Source organism: Rhea americana, unplaced genomic scaffold (genome assembly GCF_003343005.1).
Source record: "Rhea americana isolate MKP2758 unplaced genomic scaffold, rheAme1 scaffold_65, whole genome shotgun sequence".
Classification (NCBI taxonomy): domain Eukaryota; kingdom Metazoa; phylum Chordata; class Aves; order Rheiformes; family Rheidae; genus Rhea; species Rhea americana.
The window spans coordinates 163,587-186,299 of NW_028186812.1; the positions used below are offsets into that span (position 1 = coordinate 163,587).

The 22,713-nt window shown below is 41.7% G+C and overlaps 1 protein-coding gene across 1 annotated transcript; it reads left to right on the forward strand.

The window, feature by feature from the left end:
• Positions 1–1,988: 1,988 nt before the first annotated feature.
• On the forward strand, positions 1,989–21,782 carry LOC146586782 (cilia- and flagella-associated protein 337-like). The gene is made up of 22 exons (XM_085320673.1): positions 1,989–2,012; positions 2,951–2,997; positions 4,825–4,942; positions 5,191–5,260; positions 8,432–8,675; positions 9,481–9,586; positions 10,227–10,378; positions 10,783–10,885; positions 11,955–12,061; positions 12,153–12,232; positions 12,321–12,375; positions 13,402–13,447; positions 14,700–14,759; positions 15,252–15,414; positions 16,116–16,211; positions 16,914–16,972; positions 17,189–17,330; positions 17,913–17,952; positions 18,594–18,682; positions 19,822–20,012; positions 21,415–21,515; positions 21,608–21,782. Exons 1-22 carry the CDS (start codon positions 1,989–1,991, stop codon positions 21,780–21,782), a joined length of 2,268 nt encoding a protein of 755 aa, XP_085176799.1.
• Positions 21,783–22,713: the final 931 nt, after the last annotated feature.

Genomic DNA, 22,713 nt, shown 5'->3' on the forward strand with positions numbered 1-22,713 from the left:
GCTTGTAGGGTCAAACAGTACTTAATGATGCATTAGGTGACCGGAATACTGACATTAGTGTTGAAATAAKGTCTCATGCTTAGAGTAAGGAATCCTCGGTGTATTTTGGTTRCAGGAACATAGCTGGCATTTACCATTAAAACTGTCCAATTTGCACACTGCAGACTAAAAGAACAGGCTTGAGGGGTTTGTTCTGAGCTGTTTTCCCAAAATGAAACCTCTGWTATCTGTCATTCGTATTGTTCTCACCTAGCCAGAGGTTGTGAGCATAAGGAACTGTGACAGATGTGACTTTGTTAGTTCATTCTCTTGATCACAGCAGTCAAGAGTGTTAAGTTCTCTCTTATTTATTTCTGCTGTGCAAGCATGGAATATCCACTATATTAAATTTCACATCAGTGTCTGGCAGGACAAACCTAATCATGAAGAGGTTATTAACAGGACTTCATCTTGCAGTCAGTAAAGCAAATGCAGACGCAAAATAATTAAACCTCAGATTTTTTGTATAGTGAAGTAGTCTGAGGAGGCAGCTCCAAATGCTTATTAAAGCATCTTCTGGGAAAAAAAAAATTCTTTGGCTAGAGTTAGCGTGATATGTATCTTTCCTCTTCTATTCCTGCCTGACAGAATAAGCATGGCATACAGCACTCAGGCTATTACAAATTCTTTTTTTTTTTTCCCTCACCCAGGCCCATTCCCCCCAGGAAGTATTAACCACAGGATTTTGGCTGATCTTTTTTCTTTGACCGTTGTTGTAGGAGGAGGCTAAGCCATACCTTTTCCTCATAAAGAACTGYCTACATCTTCTCCTGCATGAACCAGGTTCTGATTTGGGACATCAAACTTTGCAGCTGAAAGGCTGTAGAAAGCCTTGGCRAATGCAGCACATTGGAAATGGCCCAGCTTCCCTGAAATGTTAGGTCAGGTTCCCCTGGGGCATGTCTTGGGAGCTGATTATGTGGTGGGTGGCAGTGGTGAGGCATTCTTAGACCATTTTAGTTTTCTGTAAAAACCTAAAAGCAACACACACTGMACAAGGGAGGAAGAAGCCTAATCGAGTGTATCCAGGCTCTTTCACAGCCTCCATCACTGTGATATGAACAGCTTCAAGCGCTGTGGGGGTGAGCAACCTACTGAGTCTGAGAGGTGCTTACTGCAGTTGCCATGTGGTTGAGAGCCAAAAGACATTAACTGAAGAGGAGCTGCACAAGCCACTGCTGACAGCTCCCAGAGAGTCTCACTGCCTCCGTTTCTGACAGCGTTGGGCGGACAACCTGTCCATGCCATGTTCAGCTCTCCCACTGGCTCATTTCCTCCYGCAGCTGGGGATTTGGATAACTGAAATCCTGCAAAACAGCCTTCTCCTGTGCTGCAGAACTGCATGTAACTAAGGAGCCGGCAGTCTGGCCACACTGTAGGGCTTCAATTAGGTGACTAACATCTTTATATGCAATTCATGCTCTTGGAGGGGAAAGAGAAGAAATTACATGTGGCCAGTGGCAGCACCATTGCATATGGCTGATAGCACGGAGCTATGGGCTACGACCAGCAGTAGGGAGTGGAAAAGGGCCACAGGCCATGTTGACACCCTGCCTTTGGGATGGGAGCTGCACAGCCTCTGGGAAGAATTGCTATCAATCTCACCGTCCTAGGATTCAGGTAACTCCAGCCTGAACCCTACAGAGAAACTGCAAGATGAAGTAAATTTCCTTCCATTAGCTCTTCCTCACAGAAACCCAACCAGTTCTGGGGGAGGGACAGAGTGGGAAAACTCCCCGCAGTACACATAGATACCCTTCATCCTCCTGGAGCCGTTGCGCACCAGGCCTGGCTGGTCTGCAGAAACCCTGCAGCAGCGGGAACAACACGCCTTTCGCCAGGGAGGCAGCACTCAGCTGCTGAGCRTGTCAAGCCTAAGCAGAGCTGCAGTGAAAGGTCTTGTTTACTGCTCTTCTCTTCTGTTTAGTTACACTGATCATGACGAGTGTATGATTCTCTACGGAGACGATCAGGTACGCACTTGAAAAAGTCTTCCTTTTGGGTTCTTTCCAAATCTCAAATTCTGATTAGCCAGTGTTGTCCAATGCCCTTCTGCTTAGCCAGGGAATGGGATAGACTGGGGGAAAAGAAAAAGGAAAAAAGAACACATGGAAAAGGTAGATTAGCCAGTACAACCAATATGTAGCTGTGGCAGGTGAATTGTTCTACCYGTTCAGAGAAGCCAAATGCCTTTCYTGCGGGAGCAAGGGCCAGTCCCTTATGCTAGTGAGCCCTGATACTGTTAKCACTTCGTCGCTGGCCAGGTAACAGARGAAGGGCCAGAAGCTCTCTGTACACTCAGTTCTGGAGACACGGCTGTGCAAGTGTGTGGTCTCCAAGCCTCAGGCCCCACACCTGCCCTTGAGCTCCTTGAGTCATTTTGTTAACTAGCTCATTTAGTTATCCCCCCAAAACCTGGGATGATCGCTACACTTCATGCTGGATTCAGCAGGCAATCATGAGCTGAAGGCTCCCAGCAACTCGCACGATTAGGCCTTCCAATGAATTAACTAGGATTGCTAGGATTAAGGATGTGGCATTTTCTGTCTCATTCTGAATGCAGAAGGCTGGGGCTRGCTCTCCTCTTCATTTGAAAACTGGCAATTCTCATGTATTCATTACTTTTATTGGTACTCTGGGCTCAATTTTTGCAAATTGCTGAGCAGCTTTGTGAAGCTGATGTGTGCCTTCAGCTCTTGCTGGCTTAATCGCGGGTCCTTTGATAACAAATATCTACGACATGAATTAGCCATCTGCTAAACACTGCCCTGTTATATTTGTGCCAAATCCTGAAATCCTCATTTGTGCAAATTGGCCTTTGAGATCAGGGACTGAGGGGGAAAATGAGTGTGTGCCTACAATTTTCTTACAAAACATTTCTTGGCTATTYCTGTTTTTCAATTTTTTCTAGGGCTGTGTCAATATTTTGGTCATGTCCTCTGTGGGAGAACTCTTAAGGTAAGCATCTATGTTTCAAATAGAAGGCAAAACCAGGTAAAAAAAGTGAAAGTCTTCAGTGCTGCTCAGTTTGAATGCTGATAAAATCTTTGTGAATTTTTACCAAGTTTAACTTTCTTTYGATTTTATGTTGTGCTGTATTATCTTGGTTTATCAAGAGAGTAACTGATGCTTCCCAGTCTAGCTTTGGCTAGAATTACCCACCTGGGGTGCTCCATTCTGGTGCTGTTGCATAAATTTATTTGTGTTTGCCCTAAAACTGGAAGCAGAATAGCAGAACAGATGTGGAGACATGCAACCAGATGAAAAATTTTTGTGATACTTTTTCATGATCAAGCCAGCAGATGGTGCTTACTGTCTTTACACATTTCTCAGAGAAACCCTACTGCAGCGTGTATCCAGATCAGCTTGCTCCTGCACTATCCACTAGGTTTTGTGGTATTACCAGGGGAAAACTATAATGCTCATGGCCACTTGTCCCTTTTCAGAGAGCTGAAGGATTGGACACTGAAGCAATACATGTCCCACAGGATTTCAAACCCCTATGATTTTGACTGTTTCATGGTCTGTTTTCTCAAAATGTTGCTTGGCTGTCATCATAATCATTTTTTTTTCTTTAAAATTGAAAGGTGGGAGGAGGAGAGCAATTTGTATCATCTCTTTGGACAGCTTTCCAAATGCAGCTTGCAGAAACAGTCCATGAGAGACAGCTTATGCCTCTTGTATAAGCTTGTCGAGGCCCAGGGGAGCCTGTACAAATTGGGATGATTTGAAGTCAGTATTGAATAGTGTGTTCTTACAGGAGGCATGTTCTGAGACCATTTCAGCCTGGAAGAAAAGGATGGTAAATGTCTCAGAAAAGTACCTTTCTGAGCTGTTCCAAGCACTGATAAAGAAGTGCTATCCATTCTCACTGCTAAGGGAAGAAAGCTGTTGGATTCCCATCCCTGCATTTGGGGATTGATTCAGTGCCTGGTGGAAAGCATGCTATGACTCCTATCAAGTTGTTCAGTATTTCTGAACAAACTCAGATCTCACTTAAATAAGCAAAAACCAAAACTTCTAGCTCTTCCTATCCAACAAGCAAGACCTAACCCTATGAGGCAAAGGTAACCCAGTGCTGAGAAGCTGCAGAGGATATAGTGGTAATGGTGCTGGTTTTAATTATTGCAATCAAGCATTTGAGATAGTTGTTTCATCTCTCTGATGAAATATCAGAGGAGGGGTTATAGATACCACCTTCGGAGAACTGTGCAGGCTTATTTGTGTGAAATAAGTAGGGAAGCTTTAGGTACCAGCCCTTATTTTCTGTCAGTGATCTGAGGCCAGGAGAAGCCATGGTATAGTCAACCCTCATTGCTCTGGACATGGTCTCCTTCCTGCCTCAGGCAGCTCAGGGGATACAGCTCCTTTCACTGGGGAGCTTAGAAAACCAGAACCCAATTTGCTGTGGACATAGGAAAATGTCTCCATAACACAACTCCTTCTTGAGAGTGACTCTGCAAGAATGTCTTGCCTGCCACTTCTGTTCACTATGGCACCTTGGACCCTTGCTCAGATAGACCTCATTGGCTCTCCCRCTGGTTTCTTTGCTAGCTGTGTGTCTCCTGGAGCAGGCTGCCATCCAGGACTGACATGGCAGCTGCTCATGAAAGGCAGCATAGATTGAGGCAATCCCACACAACAAGGCTSAGGTGGGAATTCTCATGCAGGTACTAGTCCCTGCTGTCCATGGATGTAGGGGATCAAATACTGGCTTCCGGCATTCCCAAAGGGTTGTTTTCTTTCTCCCCACCTTTACACCCTTGGCTTTAATTTTTTTTCCAGAACATGGAAGAAACTACCGAAAGCTGAAAATCTGCCAAACATTTGCCTTGAGAGCGCTATTCTCTCTCCTACTGTGACTTACATCCGCTGGAAAGTGCATGAGGACTGGGTTACACAGGTAAAAAAATAAAGAATATGGCAGAGCTGCTACTTTGACTAGAGTGTTAGCTGCAGTGTGCTGAGAAGAAGCAGCTCTGCTATGTATTTATCCAATTCAATCTCATGAAGATTTTAATTTATTCTGTTCTTCTGTGKTTTTTTCCTTTCTACAGACACAAAAAGCAGAATAAAAAAATAGCCCAGCAGACTGTACCTTCTTGTGAGCACAATTTTGTATTAAATATCATTCTCTGTCATTCTTTGTAGCTGAATTACTATGACTCCATAAAAGCCGTGATTTCTGCCTCCAGCCATGAGTTGACAGCTTTAGTAATAGGTAACAATTTTGCTTATCTTTAAAACCAGTAGGAAATTATTTCAAGATAATATGTGCTCTCTGTGCTTCCAAGCCTGCAGCTTTTCCAGGTTACTATAGCCCTATCACAATGTCATTGCTACCTTCATTTCTAGTAGTGGCCTGAAGTGTAAACGTTTCCTTTGATGACGGAAGGGATCCATGTTCTGGGAACATATTGGAAGTAGAATTGTTCCCCCCCCTCCCCCCGAATTACCTACTTTACAGGCACAGGTAGGTTTTCTACATGGGAGGACAATCTATAAGCCCATCCAAGGCTAGTTAGAAAAGGCAGCAGCCTTGAATTTGAGCTGAACTGATTTCCTGATCAGTCTTTCTTTGGAAGCTACTTAGCTCCYAACTTTGGGAGCTAATGCAGGAGAAAAAGAGTCACAAAGAATATGTGCTACTTGGTGATCTATTCTTATGGTCTGAAAGTATCTCTGACAAGGACTTGCCCCCTCAGGTTCTGTCCAGACTACCTTGTTTTCTCCTGCCTGCATGCTTACACTGAAAACATGATGAAATCTAATATAAATGTGTTTCTGAGACTGCCATCTAGTTATTTTTACATCATTGGAAATAATGCAAGATAAAAATCCCTGACTGATTAATAACTGTTTGATTTGTTAGCGTATTTGAACTAAAGATTTTCTAAGCAATACAGAAGTGTGTGTCTAAGTTGGGCAGAGGAACTAGCTGCAGGGTATGGCCTTGGGGGAGCTGTCACAGTCTGAACCCTTAGTGGAGAATCAGTGTGTTTCAAATGCCTGGAGGAGAAACTTTGCATTAATTAAAGTGATAACATAAAAGTAGGCACATGGAATAATTTTTCAGTTTTCAGCTTGTATCCAGGAGTGCTGAGCACCTGCCTATGATTTAAACAAATGGATATCTGAAACGAGTGCTAAATGGTTACTGAGGAACTATCATGGTGCTAGGTTTCTAGTTTGTGTCACATGTGGRCTGCCTAACTTTGTTCAGTCCTTAAATAACCAGTCCACAAGAAAAGGACTTACATATTCAGTTCATTTCCTATTTCTGGGACCACTGTGTGTGCACAGCTCTTGTTAGTGAAGGTGAAAAGTGCTCAGCAACTCCATGGCCTCATTTTAGCAAAGCACATGAGCAGCTGCTAAATACTGAGCTCAATGGGAGACATGCAAATGTACTTCCTTGCTTTGATGGCCTTAAAGACATAGGAAGGTCTCTAAAATCTGTTTCGCTCCCAATTGCAAAGCTCCTATCGACTTCAATGAGAGAAATCCCCTCTTCTGAGGGTAAGTAAATAAATACATTTCATCAATATATAGATYAGCACTCATGCAGCTTTGAGCTGTGAAACACTGAACGTTTCAAACATCACAGTAAGCAGTGCGCGGCTTTGCTACAGCTTGCTTTATCGCCCAGCCCAGACCTTCCCCCTATCCAGTCTGTCTTCATCTGCCCACAGGAACAGAGCGAGAGAACTCAYGTCTCCTCAAGGTCACCTTTGGTTTCCATAGTGACTATTTAAATGTAATTGTCTTATCAATCAGAACCTACTTTACTTCCATAAGCAACTATACAATCTCTTTTGGTTTCTATAGCAACCATATTTAAACCCATATATTTGTTTTCTCTAGTCTTTGCTGAATTGTTGGCGAAAGTGCAAATTAACTTCTGGTACAGTATTTCTCTCTTTTTCTCCCTCTCTCTTTTTTTTCTTTAAGCTATCCTTTACTGTCATCCAGAACAACACTTAAGATRAGACTTCTGTCCTTGTGTTCGTGATAGTTAGAGCTCCTCTTTGTCATCTGAGCAATGCATCTTAAAATCATCATTTTCCTGAGGAACATGAAAACCTGAAGCTGCTGAAGTTYGGTCTTTCCCTTCCTAGTTCACGCCCCTATATCTGTCTCTCCCAGAGAGAAGTGGTGCACTTTTGTTACCCTAAATCACTTACAGTAATAATTTGCAAGAATAGCACCTCCCCTCCAGTAACCTCAGCACAAAGTACAGTTATTATTTAACAGCAACACTGTGAGTTAGTCAAATGTTATTACCCATGCAGTATGAAGAACATGCCCAAGGTTAATGGCCCATCTAAACTGCAAATCCAATAAATGTCAAGAAGGTGGTTTTTTTTCCCAGCCTAAATGTGGTAGCTTCAGACAAAGCTGATACCACATTGTCTGTGGTTTCATCTCACCAGAAAATAGGCAGACACATGGTTATCTGAAATAGCTGACACTGGCACAATGATAATTATTCTCCTAGTTCATGATCTGACTATAAACACACATTGTTTTTCAATTTCACAAAGTTCATTTTTTCCTGGGTAGATCATCACTGGACAATGTGCTTAACTTAAGGTTATTAAATTAGCAATAGATAACGGTTCTGCTCTGAAACTCTTTGGCAACTTTAGCTGCAACCCTCTCAGTAGCAACAGATCACAACCCCACTGTATAAATACTGCTAATTTTGTGTTATTTCCAGTTTGTATAAAAAGGAACATGGAATATTGAAGGGGAAGAAAGGACCTGAACTCCCTTTGTGGTGCTGATTCCTGTCTCTTCTGGCCTTTTCTTACTCCTTTTCTACTGCCTTGCTTTRGAAAAACAATTGTGCTTTTGGGAGGGAGAGAACAGAAGCGTTTGCTTTTCTCCTGATGTCTAATTTTGGTCTGTCACTTAGTCCCGCTGGGGTTTTCCTTTGCTCTCTCCTGCCTGGAAATCATGTTCCAGGTACAGGTGCAAGCTGTGTTTGTGCCTGTGCCTTGGAATGAACAGCATATGCAGGACACCAGCAAAGCTGCTGTCAGTCCACATTGCTCCTTGGTAAAACAAGCTGGAAGAAATTCAARGAAGGGTAAAAAACAAACAAACAGCTGGGTAGCTGGGGTGGGTTCACTTATTAGAGAAGATCAAAACAGCTCTGTGTCAGTTAATGAGAGACTGAGTAACTGTCATAAAGGACAAGGTATRAGAGGAGGAATACATCAATATGATAAAAAAGGGTATGAGTTAACTACTTCTAAAATTAAGAAAGATGAAAATCTAATGAGTCAGGATCATAATGCCTAATTCACRAAAGGTGGTAGGTAGTCTGGGGGCTTGGACTCCTTCCAGCTGCCTGGCTTTGCTGAGCAAGGCTTCTTTGTTTTTCCAGGGTGCACTGTTGGAGCTACCAATGTTGAGCAGCAGATGAAAGAAATACAGGAACCTGGGAAAGGCTCAAAAGGAAGGAAAGGGCAGCTGACGATGGGATCTCCTCCAAGGAGAGCCAAAGGGGATCAAACTGTGTTCCGAGTCCACAAGGGGGTAAAAACATTTGCATTCAGTAAGAGGAACAATCTCCTTGTGACGGGAGGAATGGATCGAACCATCCGGCTGTGGAACCCCTATGTGCCCAGGTGAGGGGACTTGCAACACCTGCCAGAGGGCTAGGGTGGGCTGGGTCACAGCGCCTCGTGTGGCAGATGCACTGTTCCCACCAGCTGCCTATGTCCCTACCTGTGGGTGAAGGAGGCAAGTCTGTGAGCTCAGGAACACAGCTGCATGGTGTTACKTCTGATACAACCAGACACTCAGGAGCACAGTATTGCAGGTCTTTATTCTTAAGAGTACTACACCCCATTAGTTCGTTCAAACCCCAGTGAAAGACAACTTCTATAAATAGATGTGTTGCAGAAAACCAAACTGTTTTAAATGAAGGCTTGGCTGGAGCTATTCCTCATCACAAAGCTCACAGTCCTGCATCATTTTCTGCTGAAACAGATGCCTTCAGGAGGAGGAGAGCCTTAGATTCCCAGTCACGGCTTTGTCACATCATTGTACATCACCAAGACTCTTGGAAATCTAATTACAGGCCAGAAGGCCACTGTGTTGCATATTGCACAGAGAGGAAATGCCAGGAGCACAACAGAATTGGAGTTTGCAGTAAAGATGGAAGCAGGCAGAGGTGGGGAGCACAAAAAAAGCTGTGAAACAATACTAATTAGCAGGAAAAGCTGCTTTCTTCAGGTAGATGTTTGCAGWACCTCTGCCTTCATTTTAGGGAAGAGTTGCTATTGCTAAAATTTTCATGAGAAATCTTGCAGTACAGCACTCCAAAATACGAGCATTAATAGATTTAGGGCCATTATATTTTACTTGGCTTAATAAGAAACTCATAGATTGAAACTGCTTAATAMTGAGCTGTTCTTATTTAAATTTCAGCCAATGCACAGGCACGCTCAGAAGCCACACAGCRCCGATCTTTTACCTCCACATATCTGAAGAAGATGCTAAAATAATATCTGTGTCCACAGATAACACAGTTAAGGTTTGTAGAGGGTACTGATATAATACTCTTGTTTAGAGTTTACAGATGTAAATTTGCTGAAACTTTCCAACTTCTGAATGTGTAACTAGTATATAATCTGCACAAAATAAACATATACCCTTTGCCTGTGTTGGAAGAACATTTGCAATTCTGAAGTTGAATACTCAGCTTTGGGGACATTGGGTTATTGCTCTAAGTTTAACTTGGCTCCTTTGAGCATTGGTATTACCACACACACAATGGTGCCCAGGGCATCCATCCCAGCCAAAGCAAGRCCTGAGCCAGTGCTTTGCTTGTGATCAAAGACCACATGAGAAATTCTGCTTCAGGTCTCCCTTCCCCCTTCACTAAATTGCAGTGGCTCCACAAGGGACGTGCACAGCTATAAACAGGCCAGAAATGAGAGCAGAATTTTCCTATTGGTGCATTTGTAGACACTTCCAGCAGTCTTTTTGCTACTGAACCTTTGATCCTTTCAATTAAATGCTCCAAAATAGTTGAACACTTCTTTCCAGGCTTTCTGCCATCCTCCTGCAAGCATGCTAAGTGCAGCCTGGGCAGGATGCTCACCTGCACACTGAGATGCACCAGGATTTAGAGTGAAACACATTCCCTTCTCTTCTTTCTATTCTCACCATAGATTTGGGATGCTGAGGACCAGAGCTGCTTGTTTACAGCTTGTTCAAAAGCAAGTGGAATCAAGGGTGAGCTCTCTGCTTGCCTCTATGCAGCTGGCACACAATCACTTTATGTAGCTGCAGATGCACTCGCTCTCCTTTACCTGAAACTGAGGTAAAGAGTGGCTGGGGATAAGGGATGGGGGAGGGTATTTTGTGTTTTGTGTTTTTTCAGAAGTCTGTGGTTGGGTAAATGTGGAGTCTGTGAGAGAGCAGTTTGCTAAGGACACACAGGAGTGCTGTAATGGAGGCAGATAAAAAAAAACATTGTTTGTAAGGACTAAAAGCCTCATTCTCCTTATCTCAGTTTTTAGTGCCTTTTAAACTCAGCATCCTTCTTTCCCCTCTTTGGCAGATGTATCAGCAGTTCTAAGTGTTCTTACCTTCTGTGACGCTTGTAGAGAGTGTGGCCCAGCTGATCCAAGCCCTGTTGCAGGAGCCCTGGGGAAGCGTTGGGTGGCTGTAAGGAGGGTATGTGATGTGCTTTGTAAGTGACTGGAGTGATTTTCCGTGAAACAGGCCTCCTCCGGAGCCTCGCTTGGTAGTTTCTCACATGGAGCCTGTTCTGTGCTGCAAGTACAACAGAGTGTTCAGGCAGGTGGTGAGCTGCTCGGAAGGATCTGTAAGTGAAAATTGAATTGCACTAAAGAGGTAGCACTTCTGACATCCTCGTGTGAGTCTTAGCTGTTTTCTGTCTGCCTGTGCATTTTTAATGCCCTTCTCTCTGCAAGGTGTTTAGTAGCCCCTATGGAGAATATTGTGGAAGATATAAAGCAACACACATCCCATTCACCTTCTCAGCAGCTGCTCCTGAGAACATGAACTGTTATTTTTTCTGCTCTCTTTTCTGCTCTCTGATCCCACCAGATTGTGCTTGATTAGAGTTTACAGTGGGTTTTCCCTTGGGTAAAGATTCAAGTAGCAATAAACTCCAGCAGCTGTTCTGGATGCTGCCCCATCCCAGTTTCCTCCAGCATTAAACTGCTAAAAAAGATGATCAGCTAGACCAGTACCTAGTTTTGGTACTCCACTCACCAGGCTCTTATGTCCCTTCAGGCAGGTGGCCTCAATCCATTGATCTGAAGCCGCTTGACTTTCAGCCCTTCTGCTCTGACGTGTCCAGGCATCTTCTACATAAACCAGTGCAGCTCCCACTGTAGGAGGGATTATGGGTACCAAAATCACTGAATGTTGGGTTAAAACAGGGCTGACGATCTCTGTCAGTCTTCTAAAGGAAGTGAGATGTGCTCTGAACATASTCACAGGGCAGGTCCTGCAGACAAGGCCAGTGTAGGTGGACCTGTCCAGTGACCCCATGAGCAYGGCAATGTACAGAGTGGAGCAGCCTGGATGTAGGCAGCTGTGTGCCCACCACGCAGTGGATGTTTGCACTACAGGAGCTTTTATCGGCAAAAACACAGGTGCTAGACACCCAAATCCATGTTAGTACAAGAGCCTTTAGGGACTAACCCTATTCAAACCTGTCCTCCAGGCCCCACTGTAGTATTTTTGAGGTAGATATTTGAGATCTCAGTAAAGGTGACAGAAGGGCAGGCCTTTTGCTTGCTATTCAACAGAAAAGAAAGCCAGGAGATGAAGGTGCAGACCAAGAGTGGCAATTCAAATGGAAAATTTTGAGCTTCTTTTCAGACTCCAACTTTTTTTGATCTTTTTTTTTMCTTTCTTTAAAGACAGTTAAAGTGTGGGATTTTGAAACAGGAAAGCAGTTATTTGAGTTCACCAGTGCTCATGGAGAGGCAGCAATCACCTGTTTGACTTTTGATGACAGTGGAAGAAGGTACATATCTTTCTGTGTTTATTAGATCTCTGTAGGCATTAGAGCTACTACATGCAAAAAGAAAAAAAAATGAATTTGAATCACGTGTTAGACTGGTTACAGGAGGCCGAGATGGATGTTTGAAGATATGGAATTACAATAATGGGCACTGTCTGCATACTCTGAAGAGGGGTAAGCAGTTTGGGAATATCTKGAGGAAAGATTGGAAGATATTTTTAAGGGCATAAATGGTGGTGGATTGGTTTCTTTTCTCCTGCAGAAGGAAAGTGTGACGAGATCTGTGACTGCACCTATGCGGAGGTGAACAGGAGCAAGTAAGGTCTTCCACAGCACTGAGTGAGCCTTGTCCCAGGGGYGGATGTATTTGGTGGGAGTTTATGCAGCAAGTAACCTTGCTTTTCTGTGGGAAGGTACTCCCCTGAGACATTCCTGAAGGATTAGTCAGGTCTGTGTGCCTCAGAAAGAAACATTTATTGCAGCTTCTGGAAATAAAATAAAATAGAAAAGCAGAGTTGTAATACAGACAAACAACTGCCTAGTCTGACCAAGCAGGCTCAGGAGGTTGTTGGTGACTGCCCGTAAAGGCAGGCTCGGTCTGCGCATCTACAGTGGAGCAATGTGCAGGGAACCCAGCACCTCCAGAGAAGCTGCAGGATGGAAAGAGGTTAGCTGGGGAAGGGTCTGTCCCAGGGGCTCCCCTGTGTCATGCACATCTCCATACCACCTGCRAAGGCAGGGATCCCAGGGGAAGGTCCCTACCCCTCCTCAGATCCCCTTGGGGAGGACATGTCCTGCCTCTCACAAGGACAAGACCAAGCACTGTGAGCTGTCTTGGTCAGGATCGGGTCCCTTAGCAGTGACAGAGCTGGTCCTGAGCTAAGGGCTTAACCGAAAACTGTATCGGTTGGATTTTACATTTTTCAACTGCCCCGTCAACTGTTTTATCTGTCCCCTCCCTCCCTTTTACACACACATTTAGATACATATGTGCAAATCAGATGGTGCTCTAAAAGARAAGCTATCTGTGCCATTGCTCTGCTACATCATAGACAATGTACCTGTGCTATTTGTCTTATAGCAACACAGGTGAGGCAGAGCCTATTGCATTAAGCATAGTGCCAAGCACATTAATGAAAAGCTCTGTAGTTTCCAAGAGGATGAGTAAAATCAGAGYGGAAGATTGCTAGTAACTGCTTCATCCTTTGGTGACCAGTGGATAAATTTGCCCTTGTATGAATATCTGAACTAGCCATATTTAAATACTTCCTCTCTTTTTAATTTTGGAAAAGTTTGTTGATAAAACAAATACATCCTGAGCTGTGTCCTGAATGTTCTCCTAGGTGTATYGTAGCTGTTGGATGGGACAGAAGAATAAACGTGTACTTTGTAAGTAGAAACACTGGATCTAAAAGAGATGATCTATTAGCATAAAAATACTGCTRTAAAATTCCTATTTTAAGTGAAAAAGAGAACTCAGTGTTTTGATCTCTGTAAAAATCGAACAGGAACAAAAAAAAAAAAAAAAAAAAAAAAAAAAAAAGGAGAAAAAAAAAGAAAAAAAAAAAAAAAAAAAAAAAAAAAAAGAAAAAGAAAAAAAAAAAAAAAAAAAATTGCCACTACTAAAACCTTCTGTCTGGCCCTGCARCAAAACGTGTGTCCAACACTGTGTACACAAATGTGTACACAAATCTTGATGGATCATTCCGCAGGGCAAGTGGTGTTAAACTARGCCTCCCCCTCTCTAGACTGCGATGGTGCTCAACTCAGAAAGCAGGCACAATTCTAAGGCTTCTTCCAAGGCTTGTGTGTGTGCTGTCTGGATGAAACTCTGAACTGCCTGGTAAAACCCTGGTGGCTTGGGTTTGGATTGACTTTGGGGGCTGGGAACAATTTCCTTGAGCTCAGCTTGACTAACCAGTGCAGAATGTCATTGGGTGCATCTCTGCATCTTTGCACAGTAAATACCACAATGTTTTCATCAGAATTTTGGGCTGTTTATATGGAAAAAATCTATGTAAAGCTCTGTCTGGCAGYGATCAGAGAACCATGCAGTTATTGTTGTCAGATAGCCAAATCGTGGTGGCCTCTATCAAMGTTAGATTTTAAATGTAAAGAGGAAACGTATTACTTCAACTGATATGAAGGGCTTGTTCTCTCCTCATAAGATGCAGGATTTCCTTCTGTGCCCTTGGGAATTGCCAGCAGGTATTACATACTAGGCATCTTCGTATGAAGAAGTTTTCATCATAAAATGGACATTTGTTGAAACCAAAYGTTATTGCCTTCAAAAAACAGGGCAATGTTGCGAATAGGACTGAGAGGGATAGACAAAGYTTGTAATTAGCTTTTGGCCATTCYGGGACAATTCTTTTGCTTTCTTTTTCTTYAAAACAAACAAACAAACAAAAARGGTACTTAATTTAATCTTRAATTAGAAGAAAAAGTACCTTCTTTACCTTCTGCAAAGTGGAATRTACATTTTCTGGCCAGCTCTTTTTGCRGGGTAGGAGCATTCAGTGTGCACAGCACTGGTCTTCCCTCGCACTGAGCAGGCAAACATGGGTCTTCGGAGAGGGAGAGCAAACCCCTCCCGGTCATGGATACAGTGTGTCTCCCTTATCTGTCTTCTTTGGTGCAGGACTCCACCGAGGAGCTTCRTCATGTTCAGAAACCTCAGCCCTTTTGGCAGGATGATATAGTAAGAACCCACCTCGACTCTGTTTCAATCAAATACATTTTTTAAGGAGACCAGTAAGTTATAGCACAGTGTAAGTCAGCATGGCTCAACAAGTAAGATTTTTATAATCAGCTGTTAATTTAATTTTAGCAGCACRTATGCCTTGGTCACTAGTTTTCATCATGTCTAGGAGAAGTCAGAGACAAAAATAGTCTGAGCTCAGGGAAGAAGAGACAGATAAAGCTGAATGTTTGTGAACTGAGATGAGAGGTTTTAAAAGCAGATGCCACGAAGCCTGTGGCAGGGTCATGGGAAATAGAAGATTTTGGGGGAGGGAAGATGGAGAAGGGAGAGGTTGTTCTCATGCTTTGTGTGTACCACATTAGACTGAGAGCAGGGATCGCTTCTTCTAGGCTCTTGCGTGTGGTGGGATCCAGCCAGAGAGAGCCTGCTGAATAAAAGGGGAGGATGAACAATTTTTCCTTCATGTTTTTTTTTTCCATTTGCATCCAGATCCAAGGTCATAAAGAGGATATCTTGTGTGTTGCTCATTGTCCACCAACTCTGCTTGCCACAGCTAGTTAYGATGGTGAAATTATAGTTTGGAACATGAGCTCTGGCTGTGTCTTTTGCAAACTTCACACTCCACTTCCTACTGACTGCACTGAGGGAGGAGGCAAGTACCATTTGSGAGCAATGCAGTGACAATGGATAAACCTCAGCTTTGGAAAATATTTGCAAAAGGAAGACCAGAAAAATATTTAAGATGATAGATCAAAATGGGTGGTTTTGTTTTTTATGAGGTTACTTATACTATATTTTTATATATACACACACCATATATATATATATATATATATATATGTATGTATGTATACATATATAAAACAAATAGTAAACATTCAAACTGTTTTTAAAAGAAAAATAAAAGTCTTGTTCTGAAACTACTAAAACAGCCTCTTTTAGAAACTCAGAGTTTTCCTTTTTTTAACTCCAAAATAAAACTGTGGTAAAAAGATTCTGCAGAGTGCTTTCCATTTCAATAGACTCAAACATTCCACTCTAAAAGGTTTCCATCTTTCTCTAATCAGTTCTATCAATCAGTAATAATATTTAATATCAATGGTGGTTTTGTGAGGCTCTAAAGAGGCAACTCTAATAAATGCATATCAGCGCATTACAACTATGTTAGAAAAAAAGGTACGGGTTTTAGTTATCGTAATWTCAGTGCAGCAATGGGGGGCATCTTGCTGTGCCAACATAATTTATTGTATTGATTCAATTTTATTCTTTTCAGAAAAGTAATTCTGAACTCTTTAGCATTTAAGCAGGCTTTCAGTGAACATGTGAATTTTGTTCTTCCTTTTCTTTTCTAAGCTGTAGACACAAGTGTTACCCAAGTTGTATTTCTAAGGACTCGCGTGACTACACTTAAATCTGGAGCGGCAACTCTCATTTCCAATGGGCCTCAAGGTAGGAGTTAGCACTGTGATGAATGTCCCCGCAGTGTCACAGCTTGGTGATGTATAGGGCGGGTTTTTTAAATGATCTRTACTACAGTTTTTCAAAGAAGAGACATTAATTATGTTTTTTGGAAAACTGTGAGTTAGTTGTTTTTTCAGATTGCAGKCATAACTAATCTTTCCTCTCCCTTTGCTTTTAATTCATATGGATGTATATTCAGATTATTTACAGATTTATAGCATATAAAGGGAGGTCAGCATCTTAAAACATGTTCCCATGGCTGCTGAACACTCCTCTCCTGTGCAGTAAAATCTGCAGGAGCTCTGGCCCTGGGATAATGTGTTGATCCATTCTATGGAAGARCTTTGGTTTTTGCTGATAGCAGGATGTGCTCTAATGATTTTTAATTGCTCTTTTCTCCCTTAAATTTGGATATTTTATTGATCATTCCTTTGCTTTATGTTAAGTGAAAATAATCATTTGCTCAGAAGGCAAATACCTAAACTGAATAATAAAAATGATGAAACATCACTMTTAAGAAAGCCAGTGTATTACAGATCAGCGGTATCTTGTAGACAATTGGTGATTAGTGGAGAACAGTTTGATCGTTGCTTCTAATTCTGGTTTCATCACCTCTGTGTTCCTGTCCTGACTTATGCTCCACAATTGCTGAGAAATATTTTTATCAATCATCTGGTTTGTTTTCTACAGGTTCTCTCAACTTCTGGAGTCTGCTCAGCGGAGCCCCACCTCCAGCAAGCTTCATACCTGTAAGTTTGGCTCTTGATGCTGGCAAAAGTAAGCCATGCCGAACTGTTTGGCRCTATCCTTGCAGTTCTGGGTATCCTTGCAGTTCTGTGTGCCTCCTCTTTGAATTTGTTGTATCACCTGTACGTTGCAATTTAAGTCTATTTATTAAAATAGTCTGTACTGTATTGTCACAGATTATAAATTATTGGTTAATCATACTTGAATGTCTGTTTCAGTCTAGAATGAAATCTCCAATCAGCAGCATAGCCGTCACTCCTGATGATACGTTTCTTTATGTGGCCGATAGTGATGGTTATGTGTATGTCTACAGCATCAAGGATTATGCCCTTGGGAGTCCAGAGCAGGAGCCACCACAAAGTATGTGGTATGGATTTTTTTTTCTACATGGATAAACTGAATAGTCATATATATGTGTGTGCATCAGAGTAAATGCAATAAGAGAAAATAAGGATTAAAATGAGCAAAGTACCTTTTATGATTTGAGGCTATATCAAAAAACCTGTTTTCAGTGTTAGTGGCTTTCAGCACAGCTGAATTTGCCTGTGTAGCATTTCAAGTAAAACAATTTAATGGTCTGTTGGCTAAATACTAACAAACCTACTTTGAATTCAGTAGGAGGTAAGGATTGAGCAAAATCTCAGTAAGGATGTTGGCATATCATCCTGTGGCACTCAAATCCATGCAGTTTAGTGGAAGCTAAACAGACATGTATCAGTTCAACATGCTCTGGGTGAAAACTATTTTAACATTTTGTTGCATTAAAACAATGTTACTGAGGCAGAAATATTTAGTTTTGTAGGCTTCGTGTTTGGCCTTGCACAAAATGTTATTGCCTCTCTGAAGTGACACTCAGTGAAATATTCTTTGCTATTGACATGTATTTGTGTATTACTGTGAATCATATGGAATATTACAGCTTTATTCTTTATTTTGCTGTAGATATGCATCATTGGCGAGCACATATAAAAATGGTTGTATCGTAAGTATGGTCTTATGKAGCGCAGCTTGGGTTGTGTAAATGTCTACAAATATCTACAGACGTATAAACAGCTGCTTCTTAGTGCAAACATGTTTAGGTTACTTAATCATCATCTACACTGGCAACACTAGAAACCTCAGCTTGCTCTTCTGCTRATGTTCAGAGGTTGCCTGTGGTAATTATTTTCTCAAATCATGTGATGTGCCATTATGGTGCCATTTTTACATCAATGTCATTCAGATATATCTGATACCACCTGGAGCTTCAGTTGCTTGAAACAAGCGGCAGGGTTGCATCAGCGCTGTCGCACACATCCCAGGTGCAGGTATCACACAACCCGGCAGACCTGCATCAGCCCCCTCAACAATCTGAGGGAGCAGAGACCCCACTGGGCACCCGATCCCAAGAGGTAGATTCCCTTTCTGAATCTCTCTTTGGAGGATCGCTCTCCCTCAGTGTTTGTAGAGACRTGCCAAGAGGGATGAGCATCCATATGTTGAAGTTAACCTGTAAAGCTGCCTGCCATAGATGAAATTTGAGGCAGTAAAGCGCAACAGAAAGTGCAAKCTGGTGATGCTGTCACAGGTTTCCTAGGAGGAGCCTCTGCACATACCTTTCTGTCTTGCTCTCTGTTTTGATAGGCTAGAAGTGATAGATGAAGACAGAGTCCTGTTGTCCTCATCTATAGATTGCACAGTCCGCCTGTGGAGTCTGAATGGAGAATACATTGGTGAGTAATATTAACAGCTAAGCCCTCAGAAGGGACCAGATGCCAAAGAGCAGATGCACATGAAAGAGATACCTGCAGGAAGGGGATGTAGGCTTTTATTATTCTACCACTGGAGTCGTAAGTTAGYGAGTGTCTAAGTGACAGATTCTTGGAATGCTGCAAGGGATTTAGGATTTAGACCTGTACTTTTCAGTCATGCAGCTTATGTTTTACATCATTAGGGGCTACACTTGAATGACTGAGTGGGTTTTGTTAATATCCACAAGGWATACCTATGGGGTTTTCTCTTCTTTCCCATTCCCAGTGTGCATCTAACTTTCTGAGGAGGAAGAGTATTGTCAAAACATATTTAGAAGTGAACTCCTTCAGCCAGAAGACCTAAAGGCCAGMTTTTTAAGACATTTTAAAATCTGAAGATACAGCTGAGGGATTTTTTTTTATTATTTTTTTAATGTGTAGAAATTATATGCTTAGATCCTATATTACTTTTTGCATTTTTGGCTTTTCATCACTTTTGAAAATTGCTCAAAATTTTCTGAGCTAACATCCACTGAATTCAATGCTGTTCTTGGGGATTGATCGTGCAATAAATAACATCTGACTTTGAAGAGTACATAAAATGTGTTTATTTATGGAATGGTTTTCAAAGAGCTATACTGTAGCTTAATTACAGGCAGATACAAAACCCACAAATTATGCATGACACATCTGTATCAGAGCAGCAGATACCTGGCAAGCAGGCTGTTCACCTGTAACAGAGAAGTTTAAATCCCCACCCCCCACCTCAAATCTAGTAATGTACCTGGCAGTCCAGTACCCTTAATTTCGGAGTTAGGGGAAAGCAGCACTAGTTCACATGTATAGATAGCCTGGAGCCAAAAATCAATCAGAGCAATGCTTCAAGTCCTTCTTCCCTTGGTATCTTGCCTAAAACAGTCACGCTGCTTTCTGCGTGTGCTTTTTGTTGCCACTCGTGTTGTCACCCTGCTTTCTGCCCCTCCTCTCCCCAGAAGAAAAGTTTATTCAAAGATTTCCTATGACCTTCAGTTGAAAAGCAGGTTGTGAATCAGCACATCTGCCTCTTTATGTGTGTGTATTTTTCTTTCTTTCTTTCTTTCTTTCCCCTCTCCCCACTCCAGGGACGTTTGGCCAGACGGAACTATGGGAGGTTTTTACTCCTGCCTCCTGGAAACACCCTAGAGTTCCCTATGAAATCCTGACAGACCCCCAAAGCTTGCCCATTCATCCAGTGCTAGAAGGACAATCTTCTGTCTTGCAAATCATCAACTCAGATGAGAATCCCAAAGCCCAGAAGAAGCSTGTACCTAAGGTTTGTGCATACACAGCAGTTTTTCTCCATGCAACGAGTAAAGCCGCTGTTGCCTCCACTGTTGTCCTCTAGTAAAACAAGCAATGCAGGCAAGGTGGTGCACTTAGGGTACGTCTTCAGATACYGTACAACAGCTTAAGAAACAGAAACAATTAAATTCAACCTGCAGTGTATTAAATAGATTACCACGTGGTAAAAGTAAAACTTCAATGTGAGTGCAGCTGACATTTAGCATTTCAGAAACATTGTTTTAGTTTGGCTTCMGCTCCTTTATCAGGTGTTCATGAAGGAAAAAAATACTGAAAAAATGGAGAAAGTTGTAAATAATGAAAAAAACATTTCAACATTTCAGTGAGGGACCAGACACATGATCAAGTGTTATTATGCACCAACTGAACCTTAACAATAGCCAGTCTGTACATTTTTAGTCCACAAAAGTGTCAAGAAAGATGTGCTAGACCAAGCATTTATGTGAGAAGTTATGCTGTAGATTTTACAATCTTTGTGATTTTTTTGTTTGCTTTGCCCTTATCATTTGTGGATGTTAGCTCTACCATAGTGGTAGAAGATCTGCAGGGGCAGGGTGATTCCTCCTAACACAGTGCATAATTTCAGAGTTATTTATTTCCATTAGTCTTTTGAAAAAACATATTGGCAAGCTATAAAACATATCAATTCTAGTAAGTCAAGTTTGAAATATCTGAAATTCAGCAGAAAGACTGAATTCCATGCTATTTGATACAAACTTCATTGTAAAGCAGCAGTTAATGTGTAAGTCCATTATGTTGGCAAGACAACAGCAGTTAAGGCATATTTTACATTTAACTAAGATTAATAATAACACATAAAGGCAGTCTGAGTAAATGCTTTTTGATTGTTTGAGACTCACATCCTTCAACGTTTTTTGAGGGGGGGGAGGGGGATTTGATCTCCCTATATACTTCACACACAGATTTTTGTATTAAAAAAAAAAGTTGGGCTTTATTAGACRCTTTTCTAGGATCTTTTCAAGATGATCAAAGAATCTCACAACACGGCTTGAATAAACCACACCTAAGCAGTAGGAATACATGCATACTGCTGGATATTCTCCTTATTAGCAATTAGTAATAGCAAAAGAGTTGTAAAGGCTCATATAARATTGGGAATTTAGAGACAAATGTTGTGAGTAAATGTAATGACAACACACTATCCAMAACACTTCATCAGAAAAATTTCAAAACCTTGTTTTAGAGCAATCAAGTTTTTTTTTCCTTTGGAAYGGGAGAGTGGGGGGAGAGACATCTTTGTGCACTATTTAATCAGTAGCACAGTAAGACTAAAGAATTACTATGTTAAGATTAAACTGATTAGCAATCAGTTTATTYCTTGCACTGCTGGGTGTTCTTTTGGTATGTTGCAGCATGAAGAAAGCTACYATTCCAAACATCCTCACATTGCTATTGCTGATGCTGAAATCAAAGCAGGAATGAACAAGTGGCTTTCACAGATCTCTGGTGAAAGGTAAATTAGAAAGTGAGAAATTCATTAATTCAGAGGAACAGGAGAATAAGAAGCTTGCATTACTAATTTYTGCTTTCAATTTTTTTCTTTAGATTGAAGCACAAGCACTGTAAGAATTTAAGCAAGTCACTTWTTTGTAAGGGACTGAGCACTTACCACATCATTAACTGCTATGAAATAGTCAGTGTTCCAGAAATTCGTGAAAAACTTGATTTGTCWGTACTTGGTACAGATTTCTTTTATGAAGGTTCATTGGAGGAAAATTAGAGCAATATCTTCTCTAAAAGTAACAGAACATGTGATAATCCATCACTCTTGTGCCACAAAGCTTTTTCCAGTTGCTCCAGGACTAGCTGTTCCAATAGAGTTCTACTTTAAATAAGATGTCCCTACACTGTCTTTCTATGATCAGACTAGGCTTCCTGCTATAGCAAGCTTCTGATTTGCAATGCAGGTTCTAACATCCTTACAGGGTTAGAGCCACACTGTCCATTCCAGCAAGTAATAACCTAAGCAAGTAGTGTATATACATATATATGTAGATTAAAAAAAAAAACACAAAAAAATGCACAACACAAAACCTTAAATCTTAATGCTTAAGTMAGTCTTGATCCTACCACTACATTGAGACCAACAGAAGTAAACTACTACCTCCTCCACACTCCAAACAGTTTTGAAATCCAGTCTGACTTCTCTAGCTCTAGAAAAAGGATGGGGAAGAATCTAAGTATATTTGGTGTTGCCTACTGTACACAATTGCCTAATGGATCAGCACATGAGTAGAGCAGGCACAAGGAGTCTTTAACATTGATCTGTGTTTCAATAGTCCAGTTGCTTACAGCCAATGCTGACAACTGGATGCTGCTATGGAAAGCTGTATGTGCTGTGGCATTGGTCCTGCCCCTGGCTGAAAAGCTAAAACTCTGCTAAAAGCASTAATGAGAAGAGAGGAAGGCTAGGCAAGAGTAAGACTAATTGACCAGGCCTCTCAACTCTACTCCCACTTTAGTAGCTCTAGTAGAGCAAAGTTCCCCCCCCCTTAAAAAAAAAAATTTTGTTGTTGCAGACAAGATACTCCTGAGCCACACATCCTTTTCTGAGACCTTGCATTGAGTGACTCTGGCCTTCCAGCATCTGGTTACACATGTTTACATATTCTATACTCCCAACGCATCAGTGGAGATTCCAAACACACTTT